This window comes from Diachasma alloeum, unplaced genomic scaffold, assembly GCF_001412515.2.
Source record: "Diachasma alloeum isolate Michigan unplaced genomic scaffold, Dall2.0 Dall_scaffold_00366, whole genome shotgun sequence".
In the NCBI taxonomy this organism is placed as follows: Eukaryota; Metazoa; Arthropoda; class Insecta; order Hymenoptera; family Braconidae; genus Diachasma; species Diachasma alloeum.
Window position 1 is genome coordinate 416473 of NW_021680505.1, and position 16056 is coordinate 432528.

General features: G+C 35.2%; 2 protein-coding genes across 3 annotated transcripts; one reads left to right on the plus strand and one right to left on the minus strand.

Annotated features, from left to right (window-relative positions):
* Positions 1 to 1333: 1333 nt before the first annotated feature.
* LOC107041520 (lysocardiolipin acyltransferase 1) lies at positions 1334 to 8752 on the plus strand. 2 transcript variants are annotated; one of them, XM_015262113.2, is made up of 4 exons: positions 1334 to 1517; positions 2078 to 2257; positions 4115 to 4322; positions 6007 to 8752. In XM_015262113.2, the coding sequence occupies exons 2-4, from the start codon at positions 2084 to 2086 to the stop codon at positions 6735 to 6737; spliced, it is 1113 nt and encodes a 370-aa protein (XP_015117599.1). In that variant the 5' UTR covers positions 1334 to 1517; positions 2078 to 2083; the 3' UTR covers positions 6738 to 8752. The 2 variants fall into 2 exon arrangements, with proteins under 2 accessions (XP_015117599.1, XP_015117601.1); XM_015262115.2 differs by lacking the exon at positions 2078 to 2257 and having other exon boundaries at positions 6007 to 8751.
* On the minus strand, positions 8723 to 15935 carry LOC107041519 (ribosomal RNA processing protein 1 homolog). The gene is made up of 4 exons (XM_015262112.1): positions 15501 to 15935; positions 14001 to 14395; positions 13111 to 13293; positions 8723 to 12148 (listed from the first exon to the last, which is right to left on the minus strand). The coding sequence occupies exons 1-4, from the start codon at positions 15751 to 15753 to the stop codon at positions 10967 to 10969; spliced, it is 2013 nt and encodes a 670-aa protein (XP_015117598.1). The 5' UTR covers positions 15754 to 15935; the 3' UTR covers positions 8723 to 10966.
* Positions 15936 to 16056: the final 121 nt, after the last annotated feature.

Genomic DNA, 16056 nt, shown 5'->3' on the forward strand with positions numbered 1-16056 from the left:
CCTATTAAAAAACTGCGCACATAAACTCACCAATTTTTGAATAGAATCGCTCAAAAACTAACGGAAGAAATTTCAGTGGAAATCCCCTAGAATTTTCTACCGAATTCGCATTTTTCAATTTCAAATCATATCAAGGTAATTTTCGCCCTAAACCCTAGCGAATTCTCTAGAAAATTCTAAAGATTCCTATAGGATTTCTATTGGAATTCTACTGAAAAATTAGATTTGTTTTTTGCACTGGTTCTATTGGATATTCGATAAGAAAAAGTCAATAGATTTCGAATTTCTGTTAGAATTGTTCTCTTGAGATTTTTTCTATAAGAATGCTTGGGTATCAATTTTCCAATCTCTTTCCATTCAGATTTTGTAATGCGAATTTGCTTAAACACAAAATCCAGTGGAAAATTTGTGCCCAATAATTCTATTAGAAGAAATGCGAAGAGAAAAATTCGAACAGAAATTCGAAATCGAAATCTATTGGCTTTCTTATTGAATATCCAATAGAATCAGCGCAAAAGACAGGTAGATTTTTGCAATAGAATTCCAATAGAAATCCTATAGAAACCCCCATAGAATTACTATAGAATTCTATTGTTTTCTGTTGAATTGTATTCTAGTGTTTTCTATTCGATTGAATAGTTTTCTATTAAATTTTTTCATAAGGAAGGGTAGGGCAGAACGGATCTCTAGGGCAAAACAGACCACTAAATTGGTAATTTTTGTTTTTTTTTCTTTCCTCCAAATCAGGAATACTGAATGTGTTGAATTAAAAGTGAGTTTCTTGGATCGTAACCGTCACAGGGGTTCTATAGACAAGAAGCGTCGTTGAACCGCAATTTGATCAGATATGCTAATCACCTCAAATCGCGAATGACTTTAAATTTTTCTACATTATCCCCTGGGCCATTTTCTCCGTCAAACCTTATAGATGTTTTAAGATATAAATTTTAAATGGAATGCAGGATGCTATATTTCATCTTTCGACTTTCCGAACCTCTAAATGCAGAAAATAATTAAACAATCATCAATCTTTTGGTTTTAATGACTTTAAATTTTCGTTTTTGTTTCCGTTCGAAAGCAAAAACAAAAATTATCAATTTTCTGTCAATGGTCCGTTTTGCCCTACCCTCCCCTACGTGTGCTCCCTGAATCCGCAGAAAAATCCCTCCAAAAATCACCATTATTATCAATTAAAAACTACAAAAAAAACACTCCGAGTTCATTCTCCTCATCCTTCCCCTCGCGAGAGGAGTCGTACGGGTGCTGTTCACAACGTAGATCAATACCGGTACAGCCCAGCATCCCAGTGGCTCTCGTCATGTGGGGCGGGAGGAAAGGGGGGAAGTATCCAGAGAAAACTACAAAGGGTGGAGTTGAAATGTTAGTTAAGGGTGTAGTCGGAGGGATGTCGAGACACGAGAAAGAAGCCCCGAGCGGTTAAAATGCTCGTACGGAAGCCAAATCAAGAGCATCATCTTGTCAGTCGGTTAGTCAACGCTCGGTGCTGGTGAAATGAGGTACAATTCCGATTATTTAATGCTCAAATGAACGATAAGAACAATTTCAATCAATAAAATATCAAAGTTGATTAATTAATCAATTGAATTCATTAATAAAAACGTGAAAAAAGTAGTAAACTTTGCAAACTCTGGGAAATTGTGGAATTATCTTGGTAATTACTGGGTCTAAGGGAAAATGTCATAAACCTTTTTTTGTGGAAAATTTCAAGAGCTGTAAGAATGATTTTATGACATTTTATCGTGGGATGAGTCGTTCTCGAGATAATCTGGAAATTAGAGAAGTGGTTTTGTTGGAATTGTTAGTTTTTGGTAGTTTGGGGGGAAATCAATTTGACTCCGGACATTGGGGAATTATCTTCGTAATTAATGGGTCTAGGCGAAAATGTCATAAAACCTTTTCTATTGGAAATTTCATGACTTACAAAAATGATTTTATGATATTTTGTCGTAGATTGACTCGCTCTTGAGATAAATGCGGAACTAGAGGAGGGGTTTTGTTGGAATTGCTAGTTTTTCGGGTTTGGGGGAAATTAATTTGACTAATTGTTGTTATTAAGGCTGGGATGGTGACGCGTGAGTTTGTCTGTGGCATAATCTACTGTGCCCTGTGGTACGGAAGTATCGTTGCTGGGTTTCTATTCATCGCTTGTCCACTACTTCCGCTTTTGATTCTATCACCTCCGAAGTTTCGAAAATGCGGGGATTTACTGTTCTCGTATTGGGAGCTGTACCCCACGGTGAGTAGTCATTCATTTTTTTTTTGGGAATATTGTTTCATCTGCGTTAATTCTAGGGTTGAACAGGATAAATTTCTATTTTTGCTTCCGAATGGAAGCATTGTAATCGTTCAAATTTAAGTTTTGGTTTTTTTGTGTTAAATCGACCCATTATGATCCAAAAAGTACGAAAATGCTATCTTTAGAACGTGTCCTGTGTCGTGTGGTAAAGTTTTTCTTCAATTGTTCGCTAATGAATGGATGGAATTGAATCTTCTTTTTCAAATGTAGGTATTGTTGAGCCCTATCGATCGCCATTAATTAAAATTTAATTCATCGATTAGTTTTTTTAATTTTTGATTTTTTTCGAAAATCAGTTGTCCCACGATGACTAAAAAAAATATTCCGAATTGATTGAATGATAGCTTAAAAAATTTGTTTGGATGTCCTTTTGACCGAGTTCAAAAATGAAGGCGATAGCAATAATCGTTATTTTGATTTATTCGAAAATTATCTTCGAATATCATGCTTCAAATGAATTCAATCATAGTTTAAAATACTTGTTTTAATGCCATTAAGTCCAAGTTGAAAGATGATTACGATAGCTATATTGGTTGATTTGATTTCTATGATCATTGTTGAAAATTTAGAATTTTTCATGAATTTCCCTGAAAGTGAGCTTTCTGATGGTTTCTTCAAATGTGATGTTTCAAATTCATTCAAATATGTGTAAATAAAATTTTACTATTGACATTTTATCGAAGGACTGAGGGGAGAGATAGAACTGTAAAAAAGACAATCGGTTGTGTAGAAGAAAAGGGATAATGAAAATAATTATGCTGATAATATTCAACTGAGTTGAAAATCTGACAAAATTAGGTAAAAAGAAATCTTATTCAATTTAATAAAATGAAATAACCAATGAATTATACATGATAGAAGGAAATGATGTGCAAAATAACCATTCGGAAGCATATTGCTATTTTATTAGCAAAAATAACTATACAATACAAGAGCAATTTCCCACTTGTTTTTAACGCTCCACTAGTGGCTGTAATTTTCGGTCCATCATTTTGGGAATATCTAGGAGACGAACAGGTTTCGCAGAAAATTTGTGAAGACATTTTTTGTAGACTACGAAATTTTGCACAAAAAAGTCTTCAAGAGTTTTTCTCGTAAATCATAATTTAGTAGTTCCTTAAAGACAATTCGTCTCGCAAATCATATGTTGATAAAAGATTGTCCGGATTATTTTACGATTATCTTGGAAACTATGGGATTTATCGAGAACGATGAAAAAAACGTTTTTGTGGACCTTGAAATTCTTCACAAAAAAGTCATTTGAGGTTTTCTTCTAAAATCACTCGTTACCGAGATAATTAGAGAGTTCAGCAAAAATAGTTTGCGTCGAAATTGGAAAATTCTCAAAAATTTTACTTTCGACTATTGCGCAAAAATCTCTGGAACTACTAGAGTTAGAGAAAAATATAAAAAAATATTTTTTTTAGATCTGAAAATTTTCTACAAAAAAGTCTTATCTTATTTTCCCTTAAAATCAGTTGCTACCACGATAATTTGATAATTACCTAAAGTCGATGTGTCTCACAATTTAATTATTGTTAGAAAAATTTCTTGAGTATTCTGCGATTATCTCCGAAACTATTGAGTTTACCAAGAAATATCATAAAAACTTATTTGTAGATCATGGAATTTCCACCAAAAAAGTCTTATGGTGTTTTGCTCTAGAATCATTCATTACAAAAATAATCCGAAGAATACCCAGAGATGATTTTTTGTTTGGGGACAGTCCACAACGTCTTCTTTAAATTCGATTTCCTCCTCCGGAAATGAATGTAACCGATCCGAAATCATCATTAGGCACTGCTGGAGATGTTCGGAGTGAAGGTGATAGTATCGGGTGACCATATATCGCCTAATGAGTCGGCCATACTCGTGATGAATCATCGGACCCGTGTCGACTGGAACTTCCTTTGGGCGGCGATGTACCAGGCGTGCATGCCTAGTGTCGCTGCCCACAAGCTCAAGTTCATCCTGAAGGATCCGATTCGTCACATCCCAGGACCAGGTATAAAAAAAAAGAGCGAAATCTTTTTTTTCGAATCCCTCACACATCAACCCGAAACGATCGCAAAACAGTAATTTTGAGATTGAGATGAAATCATCGAGGGAGTGATAAGAGCAGACTATTTCCCAATTATCGCAGAACCTACTAGGTTTAGAGAAAAATATCAAACAGCCTTTTTTGCAGGTCATAAAATTATCTACAAAAAAACTTTTTTGACATTTTTTCCCAGACTTACTGTTTTCGGAGATATTGGAATCAGAGATATAGGTCCCATCCCAATTATTCACCACTTGAAAAATTGATTTCGGGAAACTGCTGAGCTATGAAAATCCCGCAATTGTAACGCGACTGTCTTGAGATCCTCTCCATGTATGCACCCCCTCATAATATTGTCAATCAACTCATCAAAAATCATTAGACGTCGTAGGTATTTAGAAAAGACGTGAAAAATCTATTTGAAACTTGAAGAGAGCGCAATGAGGCAATCAGTGGTCGAATATGCATTTCCTCATAATATTCGTGACTCTACCATAATTGATTTTAAATAGATCGACATAGCATATATAACATGTACGATTCATGACAGTACACGTATGAAAAATTTCAATAGAAAACCTAGCGGATTCGCTAGAAAATTCGATTGGAATGCTATCGGAATTCCATGGGGTTTCTATAGGATTTCTATTGTAATTCTATTGAAAAATTCTATTTGTTTTTTCCGCTGATTCTATTAGATATTCGATAAGAAAAAGTCAATAGATTTCGAATTCCTATGGGAATTTTTCTCTTGAGATCTTTTCTGTTAGAAATTATTGGGCACAAGTTTTCCAAGTTCTTTTCCGCTGAATTTTGTTTTGTTTAACATTACAGAATGCAAGGGGAAAAAACTTGGATAATTTATGCCCAAGCATTCTTATAGAAAAAATCTCAAGAGAAAGTTTCAAACAGAAATTTTAAATCTATTGACTTTTTCTTATCGAATATCCAATAGAATCCGTGCAAAAGACAAGTAGATTTTTCCAATAGAATTCCAATAGAAATACTACAGAAACCCCACAGAATTCCTATAGAATTCCAACAGAATTTTCTAGCGAATTCGCTGAGTTTGCTATTGAATTTTTTCATGCGTGTATTTTTATTATAGAATATGACTAAGTTCATTTGAAGAAAATGTTCTAATACATCGAAAATATTCCGACAATCCCCTCTTCAATACCACGACTCTACTCCTCGAAATTTAGCTCTCTACTGACTCATTCGCACTTCCACTCATCCCTAAATACTGAAAGCTCTCTAGTCCTAGCCATCGGTGCCTCAACTACGCTGCGTACTTCCCCGATGTCTGGACAGTCCCCAATTGTTCCTCAGCTCGACTAAAATTCCCATTTAATACTTTATTATTATAATCCCTAATATTTCTAGACTTAAAAGTTATCTGGGACCTTTCCAACTTCCCCTTTTCCACGTTTTTGCCCTAACAGGCGACACTCACTGAATAATTAAAAATATGCATGCCACATAACATGATACGTAACGTCCATCAATGGATACGATTCATATTAAATATCACCAACTAGCAGTTGATATAAAATCGATAAGTGATCCGATCAAATCCTAATCTGCGAAAAGATCCCCTGTCCCCCTGCCCCTCAAACCCCAATTCAAATTTATCCAATCCCTTCAGGTTGGATAATGCAGATGAACGGTTTCCTTTACATAACTCGTCGTTGGGAAGAGGACAAAGGCCGGCTGTCCCGCACACTCGACTACCTCGTGGCCCTCCAGCGTCACACCCAGCTCCTAATCTTCCCCGAGGGGACAGACCTCACCCCCAGCAGCAAGGAAAAATCCGACAAATTCGCAGCTAAAAATAATCTCCCCCATTACTCTCACACTCTCCACCCGAAGACAACGGGTTTCACTCACCTAGCCCGCCACCTCCAAGGCTCGCAGTACCTGGACGCCGTCTACGACCTGACCATAGGCTACCCCGACTACGTGCCCCAATCGGAGATCGATCTCATCCGTGGAAGAATGCCGAGGGAGGTGCATTTCCACGTGACGAGAATTCCCTCGTCTGAGGTACCTAACGACGAAGAGGGACTGAGGAAATGGTTAGAGGGGAGGTGGAGCGCCAAGGAGAAGATGCTGTCGACCTTCTCCGAGGAGAAACAATTTGTCACCGATCCGTGGAGATTTCCAATGACAATTTCCCTGAGGATAGCCTTTGGATTTTGGACGATCTTAACGATCACGGCTGCCCTTATGCTGATCACTTCCACTTGGTTTCAATTATGGACACTCGCACATGCAATTTTTTTTGTCTGTCTGTCGATATTCAGTACCGGGTTCAGTCAGCTGGAGATCGGCTACTACTGGAAGTGGAAGAACTTTTCGAAGAGTAAAGAGCATTAAAAGTGGGGAGAACTGATTTTGGGGGAGTCTTTCTGGGAATATCTCGACAGCTGAGGACAGGAATTCATGGCCAGATATGAATGTATGTTGAGACCTGAAATTCTGTTCATATTCAATTTTATGTCGAGATTGGAATTTACGTTCAAACTGGAGATCATGTCTGACAGACCTGAATTCATTTCTAGACAGGACTTTATGTCTGGGCATTAATTCAGGTCTGAAAATTAATTCAATTTTCGCAGCCCTGAATTCATGCCTAGACATGAATATCTGGAAATGTGGTAGACCTGAAGTCATGTTCAGAAATAAATTACTGTCTGGAAATATAGTGGACCTGAATTAATGTTCAGAAATTAACTCGGAACTGTGCATGTATTCAGGTCTATGAAATTCGAATTTATTTCCAGACAGGAATTCATGCCTGAAAGACCTGACTTCATTTTCAGACAGGAATTTATGTCTGGGCATGAATTTGTCTGAAAATGAATTCAATTCTTGCAGTCCTAAATTCATGCCGAGGCAGGAATGTCTGGAAATGTAGTAGACCTGAATTGATGACCAGAAATTAATTCCTGTCTGCGAATGAATTCGGTTCTACAAAATCGGCATTTATTTCCAGACTGGAATTCAAGTCTCGATATGAATTCAGGTTTGAAAGACCTTAATTTATTTCTGGACAGGAACTTATGCTAGGATCTGAATTTATTTCGAGACATAAAATTCATGTTCAGACCTGGAATCACATTCTCGATTTTCTATTCAGATAGGAATTTATGTCTGGACAGGAATTCACGCCTGGAAAACAAATTTTCAACTCAATCTGAATTCATTTCTAAACCTGAGATCATGTCCGGACATATGAACTCCGGTCCGAAACAAAATTCATATCTAGACACAGAAATTCCTGTCCAGACCTAAATTCATGTCCAGACTTGAGTGATGATATCTTTAAAATGGGATCGAACGAAAACTAAATACAAAGAAGGTGTCCACACGAATTTTGATATCTTTTAAATTCCGATATATTTACCAATCTAACGCATCCCGTTTCACCACTTCACTAGTTTATTTTCGGTCAGGAAATCCTGCACCTGTAGGGGACCTTGTGGCGTAGCACTGTGATATTGATGTACATAGGTATAGGTTTGTGTACAGACATAGGGAGAAACGCCAGTACCGGAAATACTAATTAAGAAAATTTGTCTTTAGTGATTGGAATTCCTATTTTCCTGTCGTAAACTGATTCTCATAAATGACAGAATCATTAGTCTGATCAATCGTTAATTTTGATGCATAAAAAATATCAAATCCATTATTATTCATAAAGACAATTTTTAGAACACGAGAAGAATTAGAAGTAGAGTAAATCTTTAGAATTGCAAGTAAATCCCCAATTTTTCACATTAGAAATTGATTTTTGTTGACGGAAATTTACGTTAGTGAAATCTGGCAAAATCTCTAGCCATTTTTTTTTCAATATTTACATCATATTAATGAGTAATTGACTCCATAATTTATGGATAAAAAAAATGAAGATGTTAGATTATATTTTTTCTGAATGTCTAGCAATAATTTAGAGTTAAGAAACATGAAAATGTGAATTCACGTGCCAAATGAATAAAAATTAAACAAAACTTCTAATGAAGTTGTCATCTCTAACTCGGAGATGGAATTTACGATTAACTTAGCTAGTCTCATGTGATGAGTAATATCTATATTGATAAATATACTCCTGTTTTAATCGATAATGTAAATAATAAAAAGTACCTTCGGTGTTAATTGGGAAGATAAAACTGTCGAACACTATACAAATCACTGATACATGACAACAATCCTATCGTCTGTGTAATGAATAATCATTGTGTACCTTCTCGTACCTTGTGTAGGCTCGTGTTACTGGAATAAGTACAAGTTAATCTAATTGTGTAGCCGAAATGTCTGGTCATAGTGTAATCGTGTAATCGTGAGGAAAAACAAGACAAATATATGGAAAATTTAAAAGTAATTCATTTATTTAATCCTCTTTGAATTAGATCTCCTCAGGAGTGCAAATGGTCTCATTCAACTGCATCTTGTGAACAATAAAAATAAAGAAACATTTTTTTTCTTCCGCAAATATCTGTGAAATGCAGATCCAGAGATAAATACGTATGAAGTATTTTTTTTATGACAAGAAACAATTTTCAATGTTAGAAAATATTTTCGAAAGATCATTTTTGAAAACGTTTGTTTTTTCTAAATTCACCAGTTTTTGACATATTTACAAGAAAATAATTTATTATCCAATGAAAACATCATTTTTCGTCATAAAAAATGTGTCCTCTTCCCTACATGTTCTGGAAGTTACGAATTTGAGAAAAAAGTTCGTCTTTTAACATTTTTTCAAAGTTCTTTTTAAGTTTAACGAAGTCAACTAGTTTTTGAGACTTTTATAATAAATTATTTAACTCAAAATTCAATAAAATTCATTTTTTCTTTCGAAAATATCTTGAAAACAACTGGATTTAGATGACACGTCTGAGGACTATTTTTCTAGAAAATTTCGCTGTCTACAGGAAAATCTGATAATTTTCCCTAAATCCCCTCCTTCAACCTGGTCAAATAACAACAGTATAATAGTATTGAAAAAACTTTTTTATCTCAAGAGAATATCTTTTTCCACTTTGAATATCCCCAAACTACTAATTAGACAAAAAAAAAATCAAAATACCATTTTTGAAGAGATTTTTCTCTCTTAACCCACTACATTCTGAAACATTTACAAAAAAAATCATTATACAAATTGAAGAATAATTTCTTGTGAAAACGACTAGATTTAATGAAAATGTCTGAAGATTATTTTTGCAGAAATTTTCAAGAGATTTTTTCCTTTATAGCCAACAGTTTTTGCGATATTTACAACATTTTATTATAGGAATTAAGAAATCATTTCTCGTCATAAGGAAATACTTCTTTTTTGAAATTATCTTAGAAACAACTAGTTTTTGGACAAAAGTTCTTCTGCTTTTTAAAAATAAAATCTACTAGTTTTTGAGATATTTATAAAGAACCAAATCATTCATAAATTTAGAAAATTATTTTCTGCCTTTGCAAACATCTTCAAAACGAGAACAAATAATCTCCGCTCGTTTTTCCCAAACCCAAACTGTTTTCTCCATTTTCAAATAAAAATTTCCAGACAGCATCGAAAAAACCTCTTCATCCCAGCAGCAGCTGGTTTTCTTAAAAAATATCAGAAGACAATTTTCCTAAATCACGAAATGCTAGAAAACAAATCTTTTGACATTTTTTCCTAAATTCATTTCTCACGTTCAAAACGAGTCATTTCCACCCCCCCCCCCCCCTCACAACAACTTAAAGCCCCCCTTACTTCTTATAAAACGGATTTACAGGACTTGGCTTATGCACCCCTGCTCCAGGTTTCTCATTAACATCATAAGGAATTCCAGTTGACAAAGTCATCGATTCCATCCATCAACTCTCCATTCAACGCATTCTTCACTTTCTTCAATTTTTTAGCTTTCGTTTTTGTAGTTTTCACTTTAAACGCCTTCTGCAATGTTTTTTTCTTCGGTGATAATTTTTCCACAATGTCTTGAAGTTTTTCTCGCTTTTTAGAGACTGTCTTTGGAAACTTTTGTGGAAATTCTTGAGGAGAAGCTTCCGGATTCGATGATACCTCACTTTAAAAAAAAAACATTTTCCGCCAGAACCGATCCCTCCTCCTCTCCCCCAAAACATCTTAAAACCCCTCTCACAAATTCTTATAAAACGGATTCACAGGACTGGGAAGTGGACTTGGCTTGAGCACTCTAGCCCCAGGTTTCTTATTAGCATCATAAGGAATTCCAGGACTCATCATCAACTACTTGAAGTACTCTGAAGTGTGTTGGCCTCGAAGGGGCTGAAACTTCCCTTGTCGACACGTCCCAACTGCTGTCAAGATCGTACTTAATCTTCTTCGATTTCTTGAAGTTGACAAAGCCATCAATTCTATCCATCAATTCCCCATTCAAAGCATTCTCACTTTCGTCAGTTTATTAGCTTTCGTTTTTGTAGTTCTCACTTTAAACTCCTTCTGCAATGATTTTTCAGAGACTGCCTCTGGGAACTTTTGTGGAAATTCCTCATTGGAAGCTTCAGAATTCAATGATGCCTGATTTAAAAAAAAACAATTCCCTCCAGAACCGATCCCTCCTCCTCTCCCTCAAAACACCTTAAAACCCCCCTCACAAATTCTTATAAAACGGATTCACAGGACTGGGAAGTGGACTTGGCTTGAGCACTCCAGCCCCAGGTTTCTTATTAGCATCATAAGGAATTCCAGGACTCATAATCAACTGCTTGAAGTACTCTGACGTGTGTTGAGCAGTGTTCTTCTGCAACATGATCTTGACCCTCTTCTTCGTAGAGGAACTCACCTGAGGTGTCCCAGGGGTCTTGGTGGGGGTATTGACCTCATCCTCAAGTTTTTTCGCCATAGGATGCAGCCAGGGGACTTCACCCACTCGAATATTCTCGATAATCGAAGGCTTCCCTTGACTTAAACTCGATTTTTTGCTTTCAGGAGTTGTCTTCTGGGGCTTCAAGACCTTGGGAGTGACTATTGGCGTCGAAGGGGCTGAAACTTCACTCGTCGACACGTCCCAACTGCTGTTAAGATCATACTTAATCTTCTTCGATTTCTTGAAGTTGACAAAGTCATCGATTCCATCCATCAACTCCCCATTCAAAGCATTCTTCACTTTCTTTAGTTTATTAGCTTTCGTTTTTGTAGTTTTCACTTTAAACTCCTTCTGCAATGATTTTTTCTTCGGTGATAATTTCTCCTTAGTGTCTTGAGGTTTCTTCAGCTTTTTAGAGACTACCTCTGGCGACTTTTGTGGAGATTCTTCAGGGGAAGCTTCAGAATTGGACGATTTTGAGTCTTTGACTTTCAATTTCTTGGGTTTCGGCTCGATGTGATCATTCTTTCGTTTTTTCTTCCCTCGATTTTTTGCTGAATCTGCGTAAAGTTGCTCCTCGAACTCGAGGAATTTGAGGGCTGCCTTCTTTGGGTTCGTGTCTGGGGATTTCTTCTTGGGGATGTCGACCTTCTGGATCCCCAGGGGCATTGTTCCTTTGGAGAGTTCAGTGAACTCCTTGATGAGCCTTGTGATTCGCCTGCGAGTCTTCGTGGTGGAGGACGGGTGGAACTTGTACTGTTTGATGAGGTTGGAGATCTGGAGGGGGTCGAAGGGAATCTGGGGGAGGTCGACGTTTACTCGACCAGCTCGAGGGTCTAGTGCTGATGATTCTGGGGCTGATGATTCCTCTTCGGAGTCGCCTTCCGGTTCTTCCAGGTCTTCTAGTTCTTCGTCGGAGAGCTCCATCTTTTTCATCGCTTCAATACTACCTGTGGGGTAGCCAGCCTGAGGAAGAGGTGACAGGTGATGAATTATAATTGGATAAATGATAAATCTTGGGATTTTTGCAGGATTAATAATTATTACATAATAATAATCTGATAAAATTTTTAGTCTCCCATTTTCAATTTGTCATTTATTCCATTCATTCTATCAGAAGACAAGGATAGAAATCGAATTTATAGGTATTCTTTCATTATTTTAAAAAATATATCGATTTCAAAACTTTGCCGAGACATTAAAAAATTAATTTTTTTATTTCTCCTCGCCTATGTTTTTTTGGCATTTTTTTCATATCTTATCGTTAAAATTAGATCATAAAATTCGAAGAGAAAACAGTGATTCCAAATTTCCACCGACAGAAGTGAAGAAAAACAAATTGTCTCGATTTTCTAGTCGATCATCCCTTTTTAAAAATTGTCAGTCTCCAATTCATAATTTTTGCAGTTCATTGCCATTTAGCTAATTCTATTCATTCTGTCAAAAGACAAGGATAGAAATCGAATTTATGGGTATTCTTTCATTATTCGAAAAAAGTCGATTTTAAAACTTTCCGGAGACATTGAAAAATTATTATTTTTAGTTCTTCCCATACCCACTGTTTTTGTATTTTTGAATTTCTGGAATACATGGGGAGATTCTTCTATTACCTGAATGAGATTTCGAATGACTTTTGTTTTGTGTTTGTATTGATCACAAAAAAAAACTTTTTATTGATCTTTAACATAATTCCTCTGCATTCAGTGTTGTAATTTGTGAATTACGGGAAAAATAGATATATGTATAATAAGGATGAGAATGGACAAAATTAAATTAATAAATGTGCAGACGGAAATGGAAAAAAAATACTATAAATTCATTTATAAAGCTAACTGTTGATTATGAAGTTGATGTAGTGTTAAAATTATTTCAACGAATGATTGGCAGCAAAATATTAAAGAATTAAACCAAATAATGGTTGAAATTACCTTTCTCCAAGCATCGAACTTCTCCATGTAGTCGATACCAACATCAGATTGGAATATTAAATACCTAAAGATATGTTGCACGACGTTCCTGATCTGTCTCTCGTCCTCCATCGCAGCTAGATAGACAGCAAAAGGCCTCAATAGATCTGTCACGAGGTCCTCGGGGATTTCTCCTCCGCAAACCTTAGAAAATCAATCATACCAGGGTCTTGAAAAAATTCTACCCATGATTTTTTTTTTTCAGAGAATCAAAAATTTAATAGAAAAATTCATACAGCGGAATAGTAAAAGATGACTTCGAAAATTTAGCATAAATTCTTCTGTAAATCTCCGAAATTAAGATTTATAGAAAAAAAATTAGAGGATTTTTCCTATAAATTATATAAATATCTTTCCCCACTAGATATTCACGAAAATAAGAAGCCAATTCTTTCTTTACATAATTAAAAATGAAAATTTGTAACGAAAAATAGAATTTTTTTCAGAAATAAAAAATGTAATAGCAAAATTCCTCATTATAGTATAGTAACAGATGATTTAAAAAATTTCACAAAAATTCTTCTTTAATTATCTCCGAAAAACCACAGCTTTAAAAATGATCGTTTTTATGGATTATAAAATTGCCCACAAAAAACGTTTCCTGATAAATTACTCTAAACCCCTCCTCAATAAATTGTAAAAACAAGAAGCCAATTCCTAAAACAAAGTTTTGATTTCACTTCAACATCAGTTTTTGACAAATATCTTAAAATTCAAGAATCATTTATAACTTTTAATGGAAACTTCTTCAGAATTAAATTTTTTCACAGATTAACCCCTGAGATATTTCGAAAAGCCCTTCTCCCATCATCTTTTCTCACCATTGAATGAATTCTCATCCTCCCACATACCTTAGCCAACTCCTCCATAAAAATCTCCGTGATATGGAATTTGAAGCCTAGAGATCCTTTACTGTCCAACAAAATCTCCTCAACGACTCTGGCAACTTCCTTTGTCCCCTCCTCATTCCACTCCCTATTCTTACACATGACGAATGTCTGACGAAGAATCCTCCTAGCCAGCATTTGGAATTTATCAAGCCTGTACTGGTCGATGCCGAACCACTCAGTGCTGAGTGTCCTCAACGCACACTTTGTGTAGAGAACTGCAGACTCCATCGTCTCGAAGCAGTGAACCAAGTTGCTGATTGATTCTGCTAGTTCCTCTTGCACCAGGGGCTTGTCTGACATCCACATGCAGTAGAAGAGACCCTTCCATAGTCTCATGAAATCTGTCTCTGTGAATACTGAAAGAGGAATAATAATTATCAAATGATTTTGATTAGAATATAAATAAATTTGTCAACTAAATCGCTTGCGTAAAATTTGGATAAATTCGTAAACAATTGATTTTATTTTAAATAAATTCTACAAAAAATTTATTTCTTATAAATGGATAGCATAATTTGTTTAAATAAATGATTTTTGGGAAAAGGAATTCATAGGCTGTAGGTTATTTTTGAAAAAAGGTATTTCCGTAAATGAAGGATTTATAATATTTCATTGTTAGTGGAATTAATGTAAGAAAGGTTAACAAATATGAAAAGATAGAGAAATGAGAGCTTTGGATCAATGATTGAATACGGAAAAATAGCAATCATTAATTCTTGAATAGTCCCCATTTTTTAGCAAAAAATTGAAAAGTTGCAATAAAAAATAATACATAATTTTTTGAATTACAAAATTAATTGGTGAAACCTACAGTTTTTTTTTTTGAATAATTAGCTTTATTTGAATTATGATTTGTAAAAAATATATTTTCTTTAAACCTTCCATCAAATACACAGAATAAATTTCTTCAAATTTTCGGCGAATCATTTTTAGAGAAGGAAATGAAAAATTTATAGATCATTTCTGAAAGTAGGTCATTCTTTTAAATTGAAAATTTATAGTTGTCGAAAACTAATATCGAAATTAACATGAAAAACATTATTGGACATGAAACGAAGGAGAAATAAAAATTTTCACTTATTTTTCCATTATTCCTCAATTTGAGGAAAAAAAATTGATAATTCATTTAATCAAACGATCAGGTTTATTTGAATTATATTTTGGAAAAAATATATTTCCTTTAAACCTTCTTACAAACAAGACCAAATAAATTTCTTCAAATATTCATGCATTGATTTTTACAGAAAGAAATGAATAATTTATGGATTATTTATGCAAGATGGTCATTCTCATAAATTGAAAATATAATGATCAAAAATTAATATCGAAATTAATATGAAAAACATTATTGAACCCGAAACAATAGAGATATAAAATTTTTCAATTCTTCTCAATTTGAGAATAATTCCGAAATTTATAAAAAAATTGCGTTAAAAGGTAATAGATAATATTTTTAATTACCAAATGAACTTTTGGATCGTACAGTGATCCAAGCCCTAAGGTTCTTCAGCATCTTGGTCCTCGCCTTCTTATCATTGCTCGCCAAAACCCTGGCAAACTTGATTTCCTGAGCAATAACAAGAGTCTTCTTCTGCTTCGGTTTCTTGACACTATGGACTGCATCATTCTTCACGAATTTGTTTTGGCTACCAGGGGAGCCCGTGTGTTTTTTGCGTGCACGTGTGCGCTTCAGGAGTTTCTTCACGCCCATCATTAAAACAATCACTACCACTAATTAATTACCAAACTCGTTATCTTGTTTACTATTTCGATTATCGCAGGTGGAGGAGAGACTCGGAGATCAGTTCCTCATTGTATTTGGACTTCGGTATAATTTATTTAGGGGTGAAGTGGAAGGAAAGACACTGGTCAACAGTCGGATTGTTGCGACACGCGTGTGTGCCCTAACCTAACACACTCCTCGCGTGGTTTCCCTCAGTTTTCCTCCTCTCTGAGTGCTCCGGTGGATAAAACAAATTTCTGAATTACCGACTATAATCAACTTGGGTGTCTACAG